Source organism: Erythrolamprus reginae, chromosome 1 (assembly GCF_031021105.1).
Source record: "Erythrolamprus reginae isolate rEryReg1 chromosome 1, rEryReg1.hap1, whole genome shotgun sequence".
Classification (NCBI taxonomy): domain Eukaryota; kingdom Metazoa; phylum Chordata; class Lepidosauria; order Squamata; family Dipsadidae; genus Erythrolamprus; species Erythrolamprus reginae.
In genome coordinates this window covers 279565625-279590157 of record NC_091950.1, presented here as the reverse complement: position 1 = coordinate 279590157, position 24533 = coordinate 279565625, and the positions used below count along the sequence as shown (strand labels likewise).

General features: G+C 39.0%; 1 protein-coding gene across 1 annotated transcript in view; it reads right to left on the bottom strand.

Annotated features, from left to right (window-relative positions):
* Positions 1-24533, bottom strand: part of CD109 (CD109 molecule) — a 90571-nt gene that overhangs the window by 24827 nt on the left and 41211 nt on the right. Inside the window, exons 18-27 of the mRNA XM_070764042.1 lie at positions 23826-23922; positions 21923-22037; positions 19352-19465; positions 17995-18213; positions 15869-16007; positions 12897-13073; positions 9006-9087; positions 8489-8717; positions 5481-5646; positions 568-758 (exon numbers count right to left, since the gene is read on the bottom strand). Of these exons, the coding sequence (XP_070620143.1) occupies positions 568-758; positions 5481-5646; positions 8489-8717; positions 9006-9087; positions 12897-13073; positions 15869-16007; positions 17995-18213; positions 19352-19465; positions 21923-22037; positions 23826-23922 (1529 nt within the window). The remainder of the gene's footprint in view (positions 1-567; positions 759-5480; positions 5647-8488; positions 8718-9005; positions 9088-12896; positions 13074-15868; positions 16008-17994; positions 18214-19351; positions 19466-21922; positions 22038-23825; positions 23923-24533) is intronic.

Here is a 24533-nt window from a genome sequence, read left to right as displayed (position 1 = left end):
TTCTTCATTGCTTATTTGACCCCTATCACAATCATTAAGTGTTGTACCACATGATTCTTGACAAATGTATATTTTATTTTATCTACGCTGAGAGCATATGCACCAAGACAAATTCCTTGTGTGTCCAATCACACTTGGCCAATAAAATTCTATTTTATTCTATTCTAACGTTGCCTTGGTGCAAATAAATGAACTTAGGTCTTCCCAAGCCCATATTCAACTTTCTGACCTTTTCTAATATGATTGATGAATCAATTGCAGCCATTCTGTTGATCTGTGTAGAAAATTAACTGTGGAACGCACACAGAGTACAAAATTCTGGCCGGCTTCCTTAGAGAATTGAAATCTTTTCTAATTGTTTTTTGAAACATGGATATATATATAAATTTCTGGCAATGCAGAAGGCCCTAAGTGAAAAGCTCATCAATCAAATTTCCCACAGCGTTTGACAGATTCCTGGTTCAAATTTTTAAATGGAAATGATATACCCCTGGGACCATATAAAATTTTAATGATTATTTTCCATAAATAGCTGGTGATAATAATTTTTTAAAGATAATTTCTAACCTGTGTAGAAGAATAACCTCCCAGGTGATTTCTTTGCTTGCTTAGCCATGTCATAATTGGAAACCCCTTTGAAAATCTTTGTTGAATAAAATGAGACAAGAGAGCATAACCAGCAACTTCAATATCTGCAGAACGTGGCTGCCAGGAACTGGAGAGTCCAGAAGATGGTGATTTCCAGAATCTTAGTTCTCCTTGGAAAGAAAAAGAAAAAAGAAAGATGGCATCCACCCCAGAGTTCTTAAAGAACTCAGATCTGTCACTGCTACCCCCCTGACTGATTTGTTTAACCAATCCTTGTTAACAGGAGAAGTTCCTGAGGATTGGAGAATGGCCAGTGTTGTGCCTATTCACAAGAAGGGCAGTAGAGAAGAAGCTGGTAACTACAGGCCAGTTAGCTTGACATCAGTTGTAGTTAAAATGATGGAGACTCTACTCAAAAAGAGGATAAATCAGCACCTAAAAAACAATAACTTATTAGACCCAAATCAGCATGGCTTTACTGAAGGCAAATCATGTCAGACTAATCTCATTGATTTCTTTGACTATGTCACAAAGGTGTTGGATGAAGGTGGTCCCGTGGATATTGCCTACCTGGACTTCAGCAAAGCCTTTGATACGGTTCCACATAAAGAGCTGATAGATAAATTAGTGAAGATTGGACTTAATCCCTGGATAGTTCAATGGATTTTCAGCTGGCTGAAGCGTAGACATCAGAGAGTTATTGTTAATGGCGAGTATTCTGAGCAGAGTCAGGTTACAAGCGGTGTGCCACAAGGATCTGTTCTGGGTCCTATTCTTTTTAATATATTTGTGAGTGACATAGGGGAAGGTTTGGTAGGGAAAGTTTGCCTATTTGCCGATGACTCTAAAGTGTGCAATAGGGTTGATATTCCTGGAGGCGTCTGTAATATGGTAAATGATTTAGCTTTACTAGATAAATGGTCTAAGCAATGGAAACTGCAGTTTAATGTTTCCAAATGTAAAATAATGCACTTGGGGAAAAGGAATCCTCAATCTGAGTATTGTATTGGCAGTTCAGTGTTGGCAAATACTTCAAAAGAAAAGGATTTAGGGGTAGTGATTTCTGACAGTCTCAAAATGGGTGAACAGTGCAGTCAGGCGGTAGGGAAAGCAAGTAGGATGCTTGGCTGCATAGCTAGAGGTATAACAAGCAGGAAGAGGGAGATTATGATCCCACTATATAGAATGATGGTGAGACCACATTTGGAATACTGTGTTCAGTTCTGGAGACCTCACCTACAAAAAGATATTGACAAAATTGAACGGGTCCAAAGACGGGCTACAAGAATGGTGGAAGGTCTTAAGCATAAAACGTATCAGGAAAGACTTAATGAACTCAATCTGTATAGTCTGGAGGACAGAAGGAAAAGGGGGGACATGATCGAAACATTTAAATATATTAAAGGGTTAAATAAGGTCCAGGAGGGAAGTGTTTTTAATAGGAAAGTGAACACAAGAACAAGGGGACACAATCTGAAGTTAGTTGGGGGAAAGATCAAAAGCAACATGAGAAAATATTATTTTACTGAAAGAGTAGTAGATCCTTGGAACAAACTTCCAGCAGTTGTGGTAGATAAATCCACAGTAACTGAATTTAAACATGCCTGGGATAAACATATATCCATCCTAAGATAAAATACAGAAAATAGTATAAGGGCAGACTAGATGGACCATGAGGTCTTTTTCTGCCGTCAGACTTTTATGTTTCTATGTTTCTATGAAAGAAGCTTTCACCTCATAAGGAAAGGACGCAACTTTGTAAGGTCAGAGAGTTCATTCTTCTTAAGCTTTTCTTTTCTTTTTCAGCAGAGTGAAATCAAGTACTGAACTTCTTAATCCTATAGTTTCTCATATTTAAAAATAACTATTCCCATCCATGCCCCAAAATCAATTTCACATTTATCAAATTACTGAACTAGAATTTGTTCTACTACAGATAAGATTTTTCTGTATGTAGCTTTCAGCTGCTTGACTTCCACTAGCTAGAAGTGAAACTGGCTGAAGAAATCAATTTTTGAATTACAACCCTCTCCTCCAGAGGTGGGTTTCTCCTGGTTCGGACCTCCTATCTTGGACCTGATGACGTGACAAAGATGTCACAGAACTGGTTCAGTTGGTGCCAGTCTGTGGGTGCAGTTATCTTTTGTTTGTTTGTTTGTTTTCAAATTATTTGGGGAAAAAGATTGTTTTTCTGGGATTTTTTTTTCTGCGCATGCGCAGGAGAGTTTAGAGCACTGTGCATGCATTTCCATCTTGGTTTTGACTTTTGGGAGGTGATTTAGGAAGATTCATTTGGCACTGAGCATGTGCAGGCGCACGCGGCATGGGAGGAAGCAAAGTTAGAACCCACCCCTACTCTCCACTACTTTGGCCACAGTGATGACTAGATGTTCTATTCAGTGTATAACAGCTTCCAACTGGTGAATTTTGCTGCTTTTTTATCCTCAACCACGGCAGGAAATGAAGCACCAGTTATTTTTTTCTTCTGTTTTTAAATTGCACTTAATGTAAGGTGACCAGATGTCCCAATTTTGGCATGACTCCCACTTTTTGATGATTTGTCCCGCGACCTTTGAAAAATGTCCCGCTTTTTTTTTAAGTTCTCCTCCCCCAGGGCTGCGGCGGGAGCCTGGAAATGGCGGTCTGGAGGCAGCCACGCAGGTTCTCTGCCCAAGGGAGGCTAAGGATGTATCAGTCACCTCGGCCTCGTAATCCAGGGGTGGTTTCAAATGGGGGGGCACCTCGTGTCTGTCACTGAGCCCCTAAATGATGCATGGGGCCTCCCGCAGCTGCCCCTCTGATCCAGCCCCACCCACCTAAAGGGGAACCGGGGGGGCAGCAACGTCCCGGTGGATTCCATCCCTCTGGGCAGGATGAGGGGAAGGTCCAGAAAGATGGGGAGGAAGGAAGGCAGGCCTGAAGGCAGCAGGTATTTCCAGAGCAACCAGGGCAGAAAAAGAACGAATGGAGAAAGCAGAGAGCCACAATGGGGCTTAAGGGAGCCGGTGGAGGAGCAGTTAAGGCAGAGAGAGATCGCAAGGCCGGCCTGGCTCAGAGACAGGAAAGGGAGAGAAGGGGAAGGTTCCTCGGGCAGGAGCTTAAGCACTCCTCAAAAGCTTCAAAGGAAGCTGCAGTCGTACCCGTGAAGGCGGGAAGGAACAGAGACCTCGGATTCTGAGGCAAATGCCATCTCAGGCATCACCCCCCACACACACACACACACCTTGGTCAATGTCTGGGGCTGCCTCATTCTGCGGCAGACAGAACATACAGGTTGCCAGGCGGTCTCTGAGAAAACGTGCGAGAGACCCTAAAGACTTGAGGAATCATCTTTCTCTTTTCACCCACAATAAAAAAGAGAGATAGAGAAAGGGAGAGAAAGAAAGTGAAAGAAAGAGGGAGGGGGAAATAGAGAGAAAGGGATGGGGGAGAGAGAAAAAATAGAAAGGGAGAAAGAGAGAGACAGAGAGAGAGGGGGGAGGAAAGGAGGGAGAGAGAGAAAGAAAGAGTGAGAGAGAAAAGAGAGAGAGAAAGAAAGAGTGAAATGAAGGAAGGAAGGATGGGGGAGAGAAAGAGAGGAAAAAGAAGGGGGGAAGAGAGAGGAAGACAGAGAAAAAAAGAGGAAGGAAGGAGAGAGAGAGGGAAAAAAAGAGAATTTTTTTTTTTGCTCCATATAGGCCAAATTTTTAATCAAGTTGGCCATTCTCATATTAGGGCAAGCAGAAAGAGCAAATCAGTTCATAATCAAACAAAACCTATTCTCACCCATTCTAATTTTTCACATTGAAGGCCAGGTTTTTAGTTAATACTTGTTATTGCCAAAGTGGCCCCTAAATGCAGGCATGTTTGCTTATTAGAAATTTTTCCCTCTCTACAGGTATGCCTTCACATCATTACATCCAACCTATATAATTAATAATAAAATAAAATAAATATGCTAATTGGAAATAAGTTCTCTAGGAGTTGATTGCTCCAAAAATATTCACAATGATATCAGCAGCTGTGGAGAAACACTAGGTTTATATAAGTCCCTAAATAAAAAGGACATTTTTTAAGGAAGGCAGCCAAAAAAAATAGCCCAATAAGAAGTGTACATAACAGGAGGGAAACAAATACTTTAACAATACCGTGTATGATATTGCATGTCTGTATGAGTGGAGAGAAAAAAATTTACCCCTTTAAAACCTTAGTAAGAACTTGCAGAAATTCTGCTTAAGAATCTTACTTGAGAATATGACAAAACAGGTGAACCTGGAAGTTTTCTGTTCTTTCAGAATATGACTTAATAAAACCTGCATTTTGTGATAAATATTCTACATCAAAAAGAATAGGCAAATTATAAAGTCTTACTGTTGGGATGTGCCATTTAGAATCCAAGTTATCAGATCCAATTGTTTACTCCATTCTGTCTTACTAAATTTTAATAAGTGGCCAACTGAACAGCTAGGTACAGATTATAGGCACAATGAACATGATTTATATGATTTTCTTTATAGCAGCAGAAAAAGTACAAATCAGGTAATAGTTCACATGTGATTATTAATTGCTACCTGCACATTTTTAATTGAATAGAGTCTTTAATATTGTGAAACTGAATTGAATTCAGTGCCAGAAGGTATCCTATAATTATATTGTAACACTAAGCATTTCAAATATGACCATAAATAACTTCTCAGGGGTCTTCAAACTTGGCAACTTTAAGACTTGTGGACTTCAATTCTTAGAATTCTGGGAGTTGAAGTCCACAAGTCTTAAAGTTGCCAAATTTGAAGACCTCTATATAGAGGACATCAACCCATTTTATGTTTCTTTTCTTTTATTGGCATATATTGTCCTAAATGTAACTGGAATGTCATATGACTCTACCAGGCAGAAAGACTATTTTACACTACCTTGTTGTTCTGATCTCTCATTCAGTTTGTCAAGTGCTCCCTTTGCTGCTGTACGTTTGGTAAGTGATAATGTATAGGTCACAAGAGCCAGTGTATGATTATCCAATACGATGTTATTCAATTGAAATTCAAGAAACTCCAGTGCTTTTTCAATATATTCATCGTTCTGGAAAAAGAAAAGTAGCACCTTCAGAAATACTTTACAGTTAACCAGAATAACTACCATAGTAGTAGTCTTTATGGCAAACTATTACATAGCAATTTTATATTCAAGATAAAAACATATACAGTGTTCCCTCGATTTTTGCGGGTTCGAACTTCATGAAAAGTCCACAGTTTTTCAAAAATATTAATTAAAAAATACTTTGCGGGTTTTTTCCCTGTACCACGGTTTTTCCTGCCCGATGACGTCATATGTCATCGCCAAACTTTCATCTGTCTTTAATAAATATTTTTTTAATAAACTTTAATAAATAAACATGGTGAGTAATGATATAAGGGAATGGGAAATTGCACTTTAGGGGTTTAAAGTGTTAAGGGAAGGCTTGTGATACTGTTCATAGCCAAAAATAGTGTATTTACTTCCGCATCTCTACTTCGCGGAAATTCGACTTTCGTGGGTGATCTCGGAATGCATACCCCGCGAAAATCGAGGGAACACTGTAATGCTAAAATGTGGGGTGTGCTACAAAAGATCACAGCAAACTGGAATTGAACAAGACTGTAACCTTCTAAATATGTTTTGTCTATAGACAGTTTGAAGTTATGACCAACCTCAAAAAAGGGACTTACAATCCAACGTCCATCTCTACCCTTGGTCAAGTGGGTGCTAGGCAACTGGCCACATTTTTGGCCATTGCAGCCTTCCACAAACACATGTGCTTACTTCCAGTTTCAGGAAAAAAATGTGTTTGCTTAATGAACACAATTTTCACTTAATGATTATTGCAAAAAAAAAAAAGCATACAATCAACACGGTTATGTGATGACCCGTTTTATGACCACTGTAATTTATAACCAAAATTGCAGACTCACTTTCAGATGCAAGTCAATGACTATCAGCATGGAAACCTTAAAAGGCAGAAGATAGCTAGCAAGGAAACATAGTATCATTATAAACAGACCATATATTGTGATTTTCAAAATTCCATTTTTGCTGCTATCTTGGGATCTAATAAAAACAGCAGTATGACTGATGGCAGTGGTGATAATTGCAAGCCATATGCAGTTTGTATGTTTCTTTGCATTATAATCCCATCAAAATTGATTTGCACTAAAGAATAAAAACTGCCTTAGTAATAACATTCTTATGTTCCAATCATTCATATAACTAAGGAGACACATAATTATTGACCTAGAATGAGATGATGCTGGAGGATTTTGAACTAACCTTGTTCCTATTAGAATGTGTATAACAATAATATGGCTTCTACGTATTTCTGGCATCTACCTATATTTATCTTGAACCAAGCCAAGTTGTTGGTTCAGAAATGTAAATATGAATATGTGCTATTATGTCATGCAGGCATTACAATCAATGTCCGGGTGCTCCTTCATTACTAAATCTTTTGAAAAAATATTTACCTACTAGGAGTGTGACTCTTTAGGAAACAAAAGTCAATGCTACAAAAAAAAAATCCTGTCCTATTCCACTTTGTAAAAGATAAAGTTCCTCTCCCCCAAAATAAAAAGCTCCCCATTTCTGCACAACTGGGAATTAATCCATTATCTATCTATCTATCTATCTATCTATCTATCTATCTATCTATCTATCTAACTATCCATCCATCCATCCATCCATCCATCCATCCATCCATCCATCCATCTATCTATCTATCTATCTATCTATCTATCTATCTATCTATCTATCTATCTATTTCGCCCTTCTCAACCGACTCAGGGTGCCTTATAACATAATAAATACAATACAAAATGGGTAGAAATCTAGTATTACAAATCTAAACATTTCTAAAACCCCATTATCTTAAAATACAATCATCCACATTCACCCAACTAATTTAACCATTCGTGGCCAGAGTTAGTTTTTAACACTCACGGCCCCCCATGCCTGCCAGCAAAGATGGATCTTCAGGGCCTTGTGAAAGGCCAGGAAGGTGTGGGTGCTAAGAATCTCCAGGGGGAATGGGTTCTAAAGGGCCAGAGCCACCACAGAGAAGGCTCTTCCACTAGACCCAGCCACACGACATTGCCTGGCCGACGGGATCTGAAGAAAGCCGACCCTGTGGGATCTGACTGGTCACTGGGATACATGAAGCAGAAGGCGGTCGTATAGGTAATCCGGTCCTAAGCTTTATAGGTCATAACAAACACTTTGAATTGCATCCGGAGACTAATCAGCAATCAATGCAGCTCACAGAGTGATGTTGAGATGCGGGCAGATCTTGGGAGACCCACAATAGCTCACTCAGCTGCATTTTACACTATTTGCACTCTCTGGATGCTCTTCAAAGGTAGCCACTTGTAGACAGCATTGCAGTAGTCGAACCTCGAGGTGTTAAGGGCATGAGTGACTGTAAAAAGTGATTCCCTCACTAATCGTTATTCAAGCAGAATACTGTTCAGCAAAGATAAAGCCTCATTTGAGAAGAGCAAAATATAATATGCTAGCATAAGAGATCCCAGATTCAATTCCTGGTCTTTTTGAAGCAGAACTGTTAATAACTCCTGACTAAATCCATGAGCTTTTGGCAATCCATATAGATCACCCTTCTTCTATTGAGCAGATGTTCTTTTACAGCCATATTCCCATAAAACTAATCAGATGTGTAATCCAACACATCTGGAAGAGATCAGATTGTGAAAAAAAGGACTGGTTGCCTGAGAATATTTCAGCTTCAAATGCATTCTTTGGCATTATCCTGATTTAAAGCACTAGCCTATGTTGTAAACAGCTTTACAGTAATTTGTTTCAAATATAGTAAATTGTTTCAAATTAATTTAATTTAATTTATTGTATTTCTATACATTAATATCACTATCATTGCTACCTCATTGAATTGATACTCTAATAGAGCAGTCAAGATATAAGCTGTCAGTGAAACAGAATCACTAGTGCCTCCTTGAAGCTCGGTATGTAGAATTCGCCCAGGCTCCTCAAATTCTCCACTAAATTTCTGATGACCAAGGATCCAATTAGCTGTTTTCTCCAGGATATCTGGATCAATATCAATGAATGGTCGTGCTTGAATGAAACTTCTTAATACAAAAGCTGATAACCTAGAATGAAAGTATAGCGTTAAACATGTTTGCCCAAACTAATTTTCTCTATTAAATGGCTGGTTTAGATCAGTGTTTCTCAACCTGTGCTATGTTAAGATGTGTGGACTTCAACTCCCAGAATTCCCCAGCCAGCAAGGCTTCTAATTTGGAAAAAATAGAGTTTAAAGCCCTACACAGCCCATTTTATGATTGAATTTGACATGTTATAATAATAACAAACTATAAAAACTCCATATTAAATAAATAAATAAATATTGGGTACTGTGCAACAATATAGATGCTCACCATGTACTCCCAGAGGGATCACTGTTTCCAAAGGCACTGAAAGAGCCATCAGATCTTTTATAGAGAAGCTCTCTTTGATAACCTGAACAAATGAAATATGAGAAGCGTATTGAAAAAAACTAAGTAGTCTGCATTGTCAAGAGATGCAGTTCTGAAAGATTTATCCCTCACTGAACCTAATGGCCTAATCGGCTAAAATCCACAAGGATTGGATTTATTCAAACACTGTTTATATATTCCCATTATGAAGTATAAACAACATAATACAAAGACAGGCAACTTCTGAGAGTTGGAAACTAAAATTCAATTTCCCAACCTTATTTATTTATTTATTCAATTTTTTTGCTGCCCAACTCCCTAGGGATTCTAAGTGGCTCACAATCAAAAATAAAACATACAAATAATATTAAGACCTCTAAAAACAGTTTAAAAACAATTATTATTATTATTATTATTATTATTATTATTATTATTATTATTTATTAGATTTGTATGCCGCCCCTCTCCATAGACTCGGGGCAGTTCACAACAATAATAAAACAGTATATAATAAACAAATCTAATATTTAAAAAGTATCTAAAAAACCCATTAATTTAAAACCATTCAATGCAAGCATACCATACATAAAACTATATAAGCCAGGGGGAAATGTCTCAATTCCCCCATGCTTGACAGCAGAGGTGAGTTTTAAGAAGTTTGTGAAAGGCAAGGAGGGTGGGGGCAATCCTAATCTCCAGGGGGAGCTGGTTCCAGAGGGTCAGGGCCACCACAGAGAAGGCTCTTCCCCTGGGTCCTGCCAAACGACATTGTTTAGTTGATGGGACCCAGAGAAGGCCAACTCTGTGGGACCTAACTGGTCACTGGGATTTGTGCGGCAGAAGGCGGTCTCGGAGATATTCTGGTCTAATGCCATGAAGGGCTTTATAGGTCATAACCAACACTTTCAATTGTGACCGGAAACTGATCAGCAACCAATGCAGACTGCGGAGTGTTGGTGTGACATGGGCATACCTGGGGAAGCCCATGATTGCTCTCGCAGCTGCATTTTGCATGATCTGAAGTTTCCGAACACTTTTCAAAAGTAGCCCCATGTAGAGAGAACTTTACAGTAGTTGAACCTCGAGGTGATGAAGGCATGAGTGACTGTGAGCAGTGAGTCCTGGTCCAGATAGGGCCGCAACTGGTGCACCAGTCGAACCTGGGCAAACGCCCCCTTCACCACAGCTGAAAGATGGTGCTCTAATGTAAGCTGTGGATCGAGGAGGACGCCCAAGTTGTGGACCCTCTCTGAGGGGGTCAATAATCCCCCCCCAGGGTGATGGACAGATAGATGGAATTGTCCTTGGGAGGCAAAACCCACAGCCACTCCATCTTATCAGGATTGAATTTGAGTCTGTTGACATCCATCCAGACCCCAACAGCCTCCAGGCACCAGCACATCCAACAGTTAAAACAGTTAAATCCAACAGTTAAAACCATAAAACAACATTTATGGCCAAATCTCAAAGGCCTTCCCCCACGGACCTGCCAGCTGACACTGTTTAGTAACAGGACCCAGAGAGGACCAACTCTGTGATTGCTGGGAGCTATGTGGTAGAAGCGTTCTTGAGGATAGTCTAGCCCTAAGCCATGTAGGGTTTTAAAGATAATGTGGTATAGGTGTAACTTGGTGCACCGACAACAGCTCACACGGCTGCATCCTAGACCAACGTAGTCTCCAAACACTCTTCATAGTACATGTAGAGTGTGTTGCAATAATCTAACTGTGAGGTGACAAGGGCATGAGTAACTATGACTCATAGTAGGGTCGCAATTGGTGCACTAGGCGAACCTGTGCAAAGATCCCTCTAGCTACAGCTGTCAGATGTTGGTCTAATCTTAGCAAAACCTTCTCAGGAATGTGGGTATATGATATAAAATTTAAGCTATATTAATTGTCCACTACTGTATTGTATACACATAATTCACAATTAAGTATCAGCCTTAAATAGAAATATAAAACAATTAAAGACTACTACTACACCAATAATAACAAAAGCTATTACTATTATTAGATTAGATTAGATTAGATTTATTGGATTTATATGCCACCCCTTTCCGCAAACTCGGGGCGGCTCACAACAAAGTAAAAACAATACATAATAACAAATCCAATACCCACCAATCCAATTACAATGTTAAGCTAAAAAATTCATAAAAAACAACTGGTCACTGGGATTTGTGCGGCAGAAGGCGGTCCCGGAGATATTCTGGTTCAGTGCCATGAAGGGCTTTATAGGTCATAACCAACACTTTGAATTGTGACCGGAAACTGATCGGCAACCAATGCAGACTGCGGAGTGTTGGAGTGATATGGGCATACTTAGAGAAGCCCATAATTGCTCTCGCAGCTGCATTCTGCACGATCTGATGTTTCCGAACACTTTTCAAAGGTAGCCCCATGTAGAGAGCATTACAGTAGTTGAACATCGATGTGATGAGGGCTTGAGTGACTCTGAGCAATGACTCCCGGTCCAAATAGGGCCGCAACTGACGCACCAGGCGAACCTGGGCAAACGCCCCCCTCGCCACAGCTGAAAGATGTTTCTCTAATGTGAGCTGTGGATCGAGGAGGACGCCCAAGTTGCGGACCCTCTCTGAGGGGGTCAATAATTCCCCCCCCCCAGGGTAATGGATGGATAGATAGAATTGTCCTTGGGAGGCAAGACCCACAGCCACTCCGTCTTATCTGGATTGAGTTTGAGTTTGTTGACACCCATCCAGGCCCCAACAGCCTCCAGGCACCGGCACATCACTTCCACTTCTTTCTTTGACTGGACATGGGGTGGAGATGTATAACTGGGTATCATCGGCGTATTGATGATACCTCACCCCATGTCCATGGATGATCTCGCCCAGCGGTTTCATGTAGATATTAAATAGCAGGGGGGAGAGGACCGACCCCTGAGGCACCCCACAAGGGAGAGACCTAGAGGTCTCCACTAACACCGACTGCGACCAACCGGAGAGGTAGGAGGAGAACCACTGGAGAACAGTGCCTCCCACTCCCAACCCCTCCAGCCGGTGCAGAAGGATACCATGGTCGATGGTATCGAAAGCTGCTGAGAGGTCAAGGAGCACCAGGACAGAGGACAAGCCCCTGTCCTGGGCCCGCCAGACATCATCCATCAACGCGACCAAACAATGCAAAGATTAATACTTGTTTTTAGCATTAAATGCAGTTTTTGTTTTGTCTAGAAAAGAATCCAAAGAACATGTATTATTTGAATGTTTTCAAAGAATATTAAATCCCAAAACAGGTAATGTTTAAGTGAAACAATAATTACTAAATTTCAATTTAGCATACTATTATGACTCATTTTAAATAACTTTAATAAAACTATGTTTGGAGAATTTCAACAAAACCAAGGCAAAATCAATCAATCTACAGGGAGTGACAGACTGCTTGCAGACTTCAAAGAGTTTTTTTAAAAAACAGATGTTCATCGTTTTTGAAAGTAACTGTGCAACTTTGGAGTAGCTAAAGTTCAAATGTCAGGCGAAATGAAACCCATGGAGTTAAACAAAGCAAACAAAACTGTTTCTGTGGCTGGTAGCTTTTGTTCTATCTTTGCTGGAGACTGATTTGGGAAGTCAGTCTAAATATAGTTATTCCTGGTATGATATTACCAAGTTTAAACTAATTTAAACTGAAATTTAAAATGGGCCAGTTGTATTCAAAAGGCAACTAAGTAGTCCAGGGACATCAGCTTCCTAATGTTATTATTTATGCCAAGATAGTGTTACAGCTTCTCTTAAACAAAACCTCCTTCAAGAATGAACAGCTGGTCTTAATGCTTTCAAAGGAACGCGCGTTGAATTGTATGTTTGTTACCCAAACATATTCCTACCTTCTCTCATAAATGACACGACGCTTGATTTAAATTGGGCTTGGAGGTTGCCTGTTTTACTCAAATAATCCAGAATATAGATATTAGGTGCAAAACTAATCATGTTTTGTTCCCCACAACCATAAGGCATCTTGATCAGTGAGTCCAAACCACTGATGGAGGAACTAAGTTTGTCACCTGAAAGATAAAATTTGCAAGTCAGTGATGGAAGGGGCAACAGTAACAACAAGTAAACATGTAAACAAAGTCAAGGGGGGATTAAAACATTCTATATAAAATATTTAATTAAAATATTCACTGTCCCCAGGCTTCAAGAGGCTTTCCTGAACCCTGGGGACAGTGAAAAGCAGCCCAATAGGCCTACTGGAAGTCAGGAGGCTCCAGTGAGGCTTGTGTGCAGCATGGAGGGGGAGGTTTGTGCACATGCGCAGGGCATTTATTTTATTTATTTTATTTATTTATTATTTGGATTTGTATGCCGCCCCTCTCCGAAAACTCGGGGCGGCTCACAACAAGTGAAAAGACAATCCAATACATTAATCCAATTAATTAAAATATTATAAAATGTATTATGGATGTTGACACATGCACGCATGCTATCACATGCACGCATACGCTTTTGGCACTGGGACTGAAAAAGATTTGCCATCACTGGTCTAGGGTAATATAGGGATCCTCCATTATAATAATAATAATTTATTAGATTTGTATGCCGCCCTTCTCCGAGGACTTGGAGCAGCTCACAACAAATAAAACATCATATACAATCCAATGTTAAAACAGTTTTTAAAAACCCCTATTAAAAAACAGTCATACAGTTATACACACCATGCATAAAGTCAAGGCAGCTGAGGATATATCAATTCCTCCATGCCTGGCGACATAGATGAGTTTGCAAAAGTTTGCAAAAGACAAGGAGGGTGGGGCAGTCCTAATCTCCGGGGGGAGCTGATTCTAGAGGGCCGGGGCCGCCACAGAGAAGGCTCTTTCCCTGGGTCCCGCCAGACGGCATTGTTTCATCAATGGGACCCGGAGAAGGCCAACTCTGTGGGACCTAATCGGTCGCTGGGATTTGTGCGGCGGCAGGCAGTCCCGGAGGTATTCTGGTCTGATGCCACATAGGGCTTTATAGGTCATAACCAACACTTTGAATTGTGACCGGAAACTGATCGGCAACATGGGCATATCTGGGAATGCCCATGATAGCTCTCGCAGCCACACTCTACATGATCTGAAGTTTCCGAACACTCTTCAAAAGTAGCCCCATGTAGAGAACATTGCAGTAGTCGAACCTCGAGGTGATGAGGGCATGAGCAACTGTGAGCAATGACTCCCTGTCCAAATAGGGCCGCAACTGGTGCACCAGGCGAAGGGTGATGGATGGACAGATGGAATTGTCCTTGGGAGGCAAAACCCATAGCCACTCCGTCTCGTCAGGTATGGTATTGACATTCAACTATGAAAGATTAGATAAAACTTCACTATAAAAACCCCTTGACTTAAAACATATCACAGATATGCCCATTTCATACAACTCTGTCATATCTCAAACAATGATATGGGCTGGCGCAAAGTGACCAAGTTCAACAGCCCCACATCTGCTGGCATAGATGTGTTTTTAAGCTCTTCCGAAAGGCTGGGAGAGTGGGAATAGTACGGATCTCCGGGGGGAGTTAATTCCAGAGGGCAGGGGCAACCACAGAGAAGGCTGTTCCCCTAGGGCCCGCCAGCTGGCATTGTCCGGCTGACTGGACCTGAAGAAGACCAACCCTGTGGGCCCTAACCGGTCGATGGGATACATGAGGCAATAGAGGGTCCCGTAGGTAATCAGGTCCTAAGTCATGTAGGGCTTTAAAGGTCAACACCAACACTTTGAATTGTGTTTGAAGAATAGCTGGCAACCAATGCAGCTCACGGAGCGGTGGCGAAACATGGGCATATCTGGGAAGGCCCATGATAGTTCACACGGCTGCATTTTGGATCAATTGCAGTCTCCGAACACTCTTCAGAGGTAACCCCATGTAGAGAGCATTCATCAGATAAAGATACATTGCTCAAAAAAAGGGAACACTTAAACAACAGAATGTAAATCCAAGTAAATCAAACTTCTGTGAAATCAAACTGTTTAATTAGGAAGCAAAAAAGGGCAAGCAGAATGATAAAGGAAATGGAGCACCTCCCTTATGATACCAGGTTGCAATGCCTTGGTCTCTTCAGCCTTGAAAGATGGCATTTAAGGAGTGACTTGATCGAAGTGTATAAAATCATGCATGGGATAGAAAAGGTGGATAGAGAAAAAATGTTTTCTCTATCACACAATACTAGGACAAGGAAGCACTCCCTAAAGCTCACAGGTAAGAAAGTGAGGAGAAATCAAGGGAAATATTTCTTCAACCAGAGGGTCGTTGGTTTATGGAATTCACTTCCAGAAGAGGTCGTGACAGCTGTCAGCCTTGATAGCTTCAAGGCAGGATTAGACAGATTCATGGATGCCAAGCATATAGATGGTTATTGAAACGGATGTCCAAGTGCTGCCTCTATATTGGTTGAGGCAGGCAGGATTCCCTTGAGTACCACTTGTTGGGGGTCAAGGGAAAGGGAGGGTTTTGCCTTCTCTTTCTGCTCAAGATCCCCATGGACAATTGGTGGGCTACTGTGTGACACAGAATGCTGGACTCGATGGCCTTTGGCCTGATCCAGCAATCAATTGACAATCAATTTCACATGCTGTCGTGCACATTCAACTTTGTAAAGAACAAAGTATTCAATGAGAATATTTCATTCATTCAGATCTAGGATGTGTTGTTTGAGTGTTCCCTTTATTTTTTTGAGTATATATAGTATGGCTGTACATACACACACACACAATTCTAAAATAACAATAGTAATTAAATAATTAAATAACTAACATAATTTACCCAGCAATTAGAAACAGCTAAAACTGTATTCCGAGGAAATACAATTACACTTACCAGTAACTATAACTTGCACTCTTTCACTGCCAGGAACTACATCAGAGGGGAAATTGAAATTCAAAATCTCTGTAAGATAAGTTCTTTCGGATAAATCCAAAAGAACCGTCTCTGAATACGTTTGTTCTAATCCTTCAGCCTATTAAAAATAAACAAGTATTACACATTAAAACAATAATTATTTATGTTCAAGAATCAGAATTTTGATCACATGTCCATTGAGATGCTACAAGGGGTGTAGGCTCTAGGAAGGTTGCAAGTCACTTTTTTTAGGGCATTGTAACTTCAAATAATCATTAAACAAATAGTTGTAAGTCAAGGTCTAGCTATATTAGCCATTGATTCTCATTCTTCTATGAATTTCTCCAGGCTGTTTTTGAAGCTAAGTTGAGCCAGTAACCAGCACAACATTTCATGCAGTACACATTTTGTGAGGGAAAAGCTTTGTTTTTTGAGTGACTTTCAGGAAGGGAGAATACTGTATACTCCAAACACAGCAAGCCAACACACAAATTAATGTCCCTGTAATTTAACAGTTTCAATTCTTTCATCCCTTTTCATTCTGTCTATTAAAAGGTACAGTTCAACAATTTCTGAAGGAGCACTGAGAACCATACTCAAGCAAATGAAAAATATTGCAAAAGTAAGCATTTTTTCATACGCTCCTGTTTCAGAAGCTTGAAAGATATCATAACTGAATCTTATTATATATAAGTGTTTATTAAGTTTATTAACACTTATTATATATAAGTGTTTATTAAGTTTATAGTAAATTGACCGCACGGATCCCAGCGTCTGGTCAGATCCCACAGAGTTGGCCTCCTCAGGATCCCATCAGCCAGTCACTCACGGTCTGTATTAGGAAATGGCACTATAGATTTCAATATTTCTGCCATAGTAGTGGATTTCAATTACCTTCAATGCCAGTTTGCTATTGGGAGTGTGTGCACACATGCATAGAGACATCGGGGTAAGTAGGTGGAGCCACCCGCCACCACCGGTTCACCCAATCCAGAGTGAACTGGTAGCAACCCATCACTGGTCTGCCATCATCTCATTTGGCAAACCAGAAAACCTGCCTTACTTATTTTATATATATATATATATATATATATATATATATATGTGTGTGTGTGTGTGTGTGTGTGTGTGTGTGTGTGTGTGTTTTTAAAACACACATATATCAATCAATCAATCAATCAATATATATATATATATATATATATATATATATATGTGTGTGTGTGTGTGTGTGTGTGTGTGTGTGTGTGTGTGTGTGTGTGTGTTTTTATGTCGGATCACCCTGATATATTTCAAGGAACGTATATTTCAAGGCCGAAATGGGACCATCCTAGTCTCCCTTAATTTTAAAATTCCAGCTAAAAAAACATTTGACATATATATATATATATATAGATAGATAGATAGATAGATAGATAGATAGATAGATAGATAGATAGATTGATTGATTGATTGATTGATTGATTGATTGATTGATTGGATTTGTATGCTGTCCCTCTCCAAGGACTCGGGGCAGCTCACAACATATATAAAAAACATAATAATACATATAAATCCAATTAATACAATTAAAAACCGTAAAAGTCCTAATATAATTTAAAACATTAATTATCATTCACCCATGAAACACACTAAAAAACACTCATTGGTCAGGGGGAAAGATCTAGTAACCCCAGGCCTGGCGACAAAGATGAGTCTTTAAGCTTTTTCGAAAGGCAAGGAGGGTGGGGGCAATGTGAGGGGAGCTGATTCCAGAGGGCCGGGCCCTCCACAGAGAAGGCTCTTCCTCTAGGTCTCGCCAGCCCACATTGTCTGGCTGATGGGATCCTGAGGAGGCCAACTCTGTGGGACCTGACCAGACACTGGGATTTGGGCGGTCAATTTCTAAATCTAAAAACTGAGAATCTGGCTTATTAGGCCCTACCTCACCCTTCAACTTCAAGACATCTCCAACCTCATCTTGTTCAGTATTTTATTGTGAGATTTTCTGACTTCTTTTTGAATGATCCATAGGTGTTTTTAAAAAATGATCAAAATGGGACTTGGGTAAAAGCTTCTCATCTGTCCTAGAAAAAGATTCTTGAAATATGGCTCCTTTAAATTACCTTCACTAATAGTTTCTGCAGAATAGCATCAGAAGCAATGGGTGATCTTGCTGTCACTCTGATGGAAATTTCTCCAATCTGTTTTGGCTTAATCGGAAAGAAGACAGTCTTCCCATCTTCACTTGGTATCCAAACTGTACGCTGGTTTCCAATGGCATTTTTATTATTAGAGAGAACAAAAATTTCAAAGCTATCACTTGTATCAAGGATAACTGTTACCTACAAAACAGAAGTGGTTAGTTAATATTTTGGGCTACTAGCACCAATTGTTAATACTATAATGCAGTACTGGAGCTAGGGGAATGAACACAAGACTGAAAAACATCTTTTGAAAAGAGAGAAATAAAACAAGATATCAGAGGAAAACTCCTTCTGGAAACAAATATCAAATACATACATACATACATGTGTGTACAGACACACACACTCATATACACATCTGGAAGTTCCTAAACTTGATAGAACATAAAAATGCTCCTAACAAATCACTGATAGATATAAAGGATATGCACAAAATCACCTGGGCTTGGCCACAGCGTTGTAGCATGAAATGACCAAAGCAACTTGAGCCTCACTAAAGGTTCAGTTGTAATTCGACATTTTGAGATAAGATAGAACTTACGGTAATTGTATTGTTCACTAGAAGAAAAATGCCCAAGTGAATAGCAGAGTGGGGATCGGAATGATTAATAATTACAAAGGAACAGTTTTTCTGGTTTAACTCTCAAGCTGTAATGTTTGGGGAAGGGGACTTGCTTTGTTCACATGTCTCTGTGCTCATCTTTAGTTCTGCTTATCTTAGAAGGATTTTATTGTCTTTAGTACTTTCAGAAGAGCAGAAGCAAAACTGGCCCTTGTTATCAACCCACCCATTTGGATCTTTACTCCCAACTTCTCAAGTCAAGCATCTGATGAGGAGGAGTACTTGAACTGCTTGGCCTATGAGTCAAACCAAACTGTTTTCCATATCTGCCTGCAAACTGAATCCTTACATTGATGCAAAATCGTAATATATGCATAACTATGTTCGTAATTTCTTTTAAACTAGTGGGATAACAATACTTAATAATGCTTACTTTATTTAAAAAAAATCAATCAAAGTAAAATTAATCTAAAGTGGTAATAGCAAAGAAAATGCAATAAAAAGTATATATAACACAAAATTTCAACATTTATTTTTTTATTGGATTTATAAGCCGCCCCTCTCCAAGGACTCGGGGCAGCTCACAACATATAAAAAGAAAAATGCAATACAAATCCAATCCAATTAATATAGAACCCACTATCTAAAAATCCCCATTATTAAAAATAAGTCATACCCACTCAACAACAACATACATATCATTTGTTTATTTACCTTAGTCCTTTCTTTCAAATAATTGAAGATGTTTACTTCCAATATAAATTGTTCTCCTCTTATGATACTAGGAGGAAGATTTAAGGAAACAAAAAAAGGCTGGAAGACTTCTAACTGAAAAACAAAAGTTATACATTATTAAGAATTAGAGATTTGAAAATCGCACTTTCTTGCTTTTGAAAATCTCCCTGAAAAAAATGGAAACTTCTGACAAAAGGATTGTAAAGTATTTCCTAGCTTTACATTGTTACCTAAAAAGATAAAGAGATTACATATATTTGGCATGCTTTTGAAGTATGCATCCCCAATAAATTAATTAAGAGATAGAGAAGCTTGCTTCAAATTCTCAATTTTCAGACATCGAAAATAGGAAGAACCAAGAGAAGCAGAAACCGCTGGTAATGATTATGATAAGTTAGTGCTCCGTGTTACATTTCCTTTCAACATCTTTCAGTTCAAATTGGGTGCTCTGGGGTGGAGCTCCATTTTTGGTACCCCACTGCGCTCCCCCCCGCCCCGGTCTGGGCAGTAGCCCACCCCTGACTCTAAGTGAGGTCATGGTGCTTACAACCCATCTCTTATATTGCTCATTTTTTCCTCATGCCAAAATCTGAAAAAATAATGTGATTTGTGAGATCTTAGTCATGAACAGAAATTAAAGAATGATTTCCCACATATTTCCAAAGTTCCAATTAGCATTTGGACTGGTTTTGTATTCATAAAGAAGATAGTCAAGTGGCTAGCAGAGAGTGGTGAATGTAAAGGGAGATGAAGTTCAAAGTGGGAAGCCCCTCTGTATATTTAACCCTTGATTAAAACTTATGACTCATACTATATTCACAGTGTAGTCTTCCTCTGCATTACACCTTCGTTCTCCTGCCTTAACTTTACATATTTAAATCCTCCATCAGGTAAAGGCAGTCTGTGCATCTGATTAAAAGTTACTATCAGACTCTCTGAGATTTTGAGAGAGAAAGTTCTACAAGGAAACTCAGCAGGAAAATAAATGGGATGGACTAGATTATAGCAAAACAAAATTAAGCCACACAAAAGTAATTCATGTTAATAATTTACCCAAGTTAAAACTGAGTGCTATACCCATAAAGCTTGTGAAACACTCAGTTTCTATACAAATATTTTTCATGCCCATTAATATGTAACATGGTGTAACCATAAGCAAATATCTGAATATAATGCACAGTGGTGAAATCAGTCACTGAGAAAACCAGAGTGAAACTCTGGTTTTGAATGTATAACAAGACTGTTCAACTGTAAGCATGTGCAGCCAAGCATGTCCTTTGATAAAGCCTGAAAGTGCCTCATTAAAACAACATCTACAAATATACATTAAATAAATATTAATGGTATTTTGTATCTAATCCTGAAATAAACTTTTCTGAATCCAAAATGTTGAATGAGAGGATGGCTCTAAATATTTTTTATTACATGTGTAAGAATAGCTGCAAATTCCAAGATCTGGATCCAAACAACCTTTTTGCTTTAGTAAAATCTAAGATTCACACTGAATGTCGTTTATTATATTAATTCCATACTTTTAAATTAAAATTCTTATCTTAAAAGAATCCAAGTGAAAGCCTCACATCACTAAGTCCATACTATTCCCTGGAGGATGAGCCAAGAATATTAAAATATTGCAGATCTTATAGAGAACAGGAAGCCTTCTCTATTTTTAAGGCAACAAAAAGATAACTACAGTACTGTGAAAATCCTTTGGTTTATTTACCCTTTTTCTTATGTTGGACTGCCCTCTACAGTCTGCTCATCTCTTATAATGTTGTAGTTGCTTTACTAGTTAGACTTCTACACAACATACCAAAAGCTCTTCTCAACAATTTGCTGTGTCCCCCTCAGCTGGTTCCACCATCTGTACAATTTCAGTAGAGATTGACAGAGTTTGCTGAGCTACAATATGTTGGGACAAATTCCTAAGGAAGTGGGGTTTGAAAAATCCAACAAAATAAATCCATCAATGTACTGAAAACAATGTTACATTCAATCAACTAGCATCTTTTCACTCTTTGCTCAAAGTCCATAATCTCTATAAGAAGCAGAAGAGTCATTATGCACAACTACCCAATGCTATTGATATATGACTGATGCTCTCATTACTTCAATATGATTGAACTTCACTTAGAAAATTTTCTCTATTGTGACTGTGTCCTCCAGGTCCTTGGCACATGCAAATTAATCTATTGGACTATTGGAACTATTGGAAAGATGTTTGAAATGGCCCAGCTTCTACATACTGTATCTTATGCTAAAATATAACATCTGATAATTACCTTATTTTAAGGCTGCTATATTATAAATAACTAATACTGTATGTTCAGTTTCATTTGGGTTTGTTTTTCATGGCATTAACATAAACTATCCTGATATAAAATGTTGATAAATTGTATTGAATTATTTTTTGAAAAAAACAAATTAATGACTAAGAGACTTTAAAGAACTATTGAACAGAAGCCATGCTACTAAATATGAACTTCAACAAGGGTTTCTAAATTCTTATTTTCCCAGCAAATGTGCAGAATTATCTTAAATATTTATTACCTCAATGGGTATTTTCATCACACCGAATCCAAGATTTTCAGATATTATAAATGCGCTGGCTACCCAGGATGTAATGGTATCAGGAACAGTAACATTTATTGTTGCTTCAGTAGAGCTAAAAATGAGAAAATGCAAAATAAAAGAGACAGCAAATCTAGAGTGACTTTCATGGTATAGAAATCTTGTTTTGTTTAATTAAGTTATTTTTTTTTACAGCTATAGTAAGGAATTTGAACCAGCCTCATGGTTTCCTGGCATGAAGGTAACTGACACATATATATGATTTGGAGAGTTGAAAACATTACAAGACACGGAAACACTTGATTCTAAATGTTCATTTTACAAAGTGTATTGCAATCTAAGGATCTCCTTTTGGATACATGTTTGAGCAAGTATCTATAACACAACAACAAGAGTTGGAAGAGACTTTCGAGATCTTCTATCCAACCCTCTGCTTAGGCAGGAAACCCTATACCACTTCAGACAAATGGTTATCCAACATCTTCTTAAAACATCCAGTGTTGGAGCATTCACAACTTCTGTAGGCAAGCCATTCCATTGATCAATTGTTCTATCAGGAAACTTCTCCTTAGTTCTAAGTTGCTTCTTTCCTTGATTCATTTCAACCCATTGCTTCTTGTTCTACCCTCAGGTGATTTGGAGAATAGTCTGACTCCCTCTTCTTTGTGGCAATCCCTGAGATATTGGAACACTGCTATCATGTGTCTCCTAATCCTATTCATTAACTAGACATACGCAGTTCCTGCAACCTTTCTTTATATGTTTTAGCCTCCAGTCCCCTAATCATCTTTGTTGCTCTTCTCTGCACTTTTTCTAGAGTCTCAATATCCTTTTTACATTGTGGCAACCAAAACTGAATGCCGTATTCCAAGTGTGGTCTTATCAAGGCAGTGGTATTAATACTTCACGTGATCTTGATTCCATCCCTCTGTTAATGCAGCCTGTGTTGGCTTTTTTTGGCAGCTGTTGCACACTGCTGGCTCATATCTACATGTAAATGGTTGTCCAAGATCCTTCTCACAGTTACTACTGTTGCGCAAGGTGCCACATATACTATACCTGTGCATTTCGGGGGTTTTGCCTAAATGTAGAACCTTACTTTTTTTGCCATTGAATTTCATTTTGTTAGTTAACATCCAATGTTCAAGTCTGTCAAGATCTTTCTGTATCTTGAGCCTCTTCTGGAGAGTTGATTATTCCTGCCAGTTTGGTGTCAACAGCAAATCTGATGAGTTCCCCACCTGTTACATGTTTAGACATTTTTTTTCTTACACACTTTATTGTTTGCCACATACAATCTGTATGATTGCCTTCAAGTTAGCTTTGATTCCTTATAACTATGGACAAAACTCAGTGTCACTTTTTCATGCAGCTGACAATAAAAATAGGATTGCCAACATGATTGCCATTATCCAATGATGGATATGGTACAAAAAGAAGTCAGAGAAACAGCAGAAAAATGGACCCTGAGGTCACTGTATGTGAGAGAAAAACAGGGGCAGGGGTGGGTTTGGACTTACCTCACTGCTGGTTCACTTCCTCATGCGCTGCACAGATGCACGCACAGTATTAAAAACACAGCTTCTGCGTGCACACACAGAAGTGAAAAACAGGATGGTGGCGCTTATGGCACTGCCAAGAGAGCCAGTCTGGGGAAATGTTCAGCCGACCATTGCTGCTGGTTCAGCGAGAAGGGGAAGTTCCTGCTACAGAACCAATCCAAAGCAGAAGGAACCCATACTATGCCTTTACTATAAAGTTACACAATTAAGAATTTTTCTGTTTACCAGGTCTTCATTCCACTTTTAGTAGAACTATCCATAAACATTAAAGATTATCTGTAAGGGAAAATAAAGAAAGCCATCTTCACACAATCTTATACCTTATCATTATTTCCTGCCAAAGCCAAGTCTCTGGAAAATTCTTCCTTACATGGAGATCAGGCAGTGTTGGATCATTGTCATTTCCGGTTGGCCATCCTAATGAAAAAAGAATAGGGTGAAGGTTTTGGATGTAAGAGAGCAGCATAAATTGGATCATAAATTGGATATAAGAGAGCAGCATAATTATAATTTCTGTCACAAGAATGGCTTATTCCATCCCCAGATGCATGATGAGAGGCCATTGATGAAAGGGCTTGATTTTTGTCATTTTCTCCCTTTTGTATTCCCACACCCACTCAGCAACATGTCTCATATTGTTCTGAAAAGCACTCTAATAATTAAAAAAATACGAAGAGTTGAAGGGCGAACTTTTGAAACTTAATTTAATCAAAATTCCTCCCACAAGAAAGGAAGACTCACAAAACTAGCACACAGCATGAAAGCCATGAAATCAAGCCTTGAGTTATTGTGTGAATGCCTGTAATAAAATAATCTGTGATATCTTGTGCTGAGTTACCTTACTGGGAAAAGTTAATCTCATATCAGCAAAAGGTGAAAGTCTAAGTTCTTGAAAGGGCCTGTCGGGGGTTTTTTAAATAGCGATCTTATATATTTTGGAAAGAGCAATCTCATCTTCCTCCCATTCCAAACATGGTCTGATTCTTTTCTATATATTTTTTCACTTAAAAATCTATACAAAAATATTT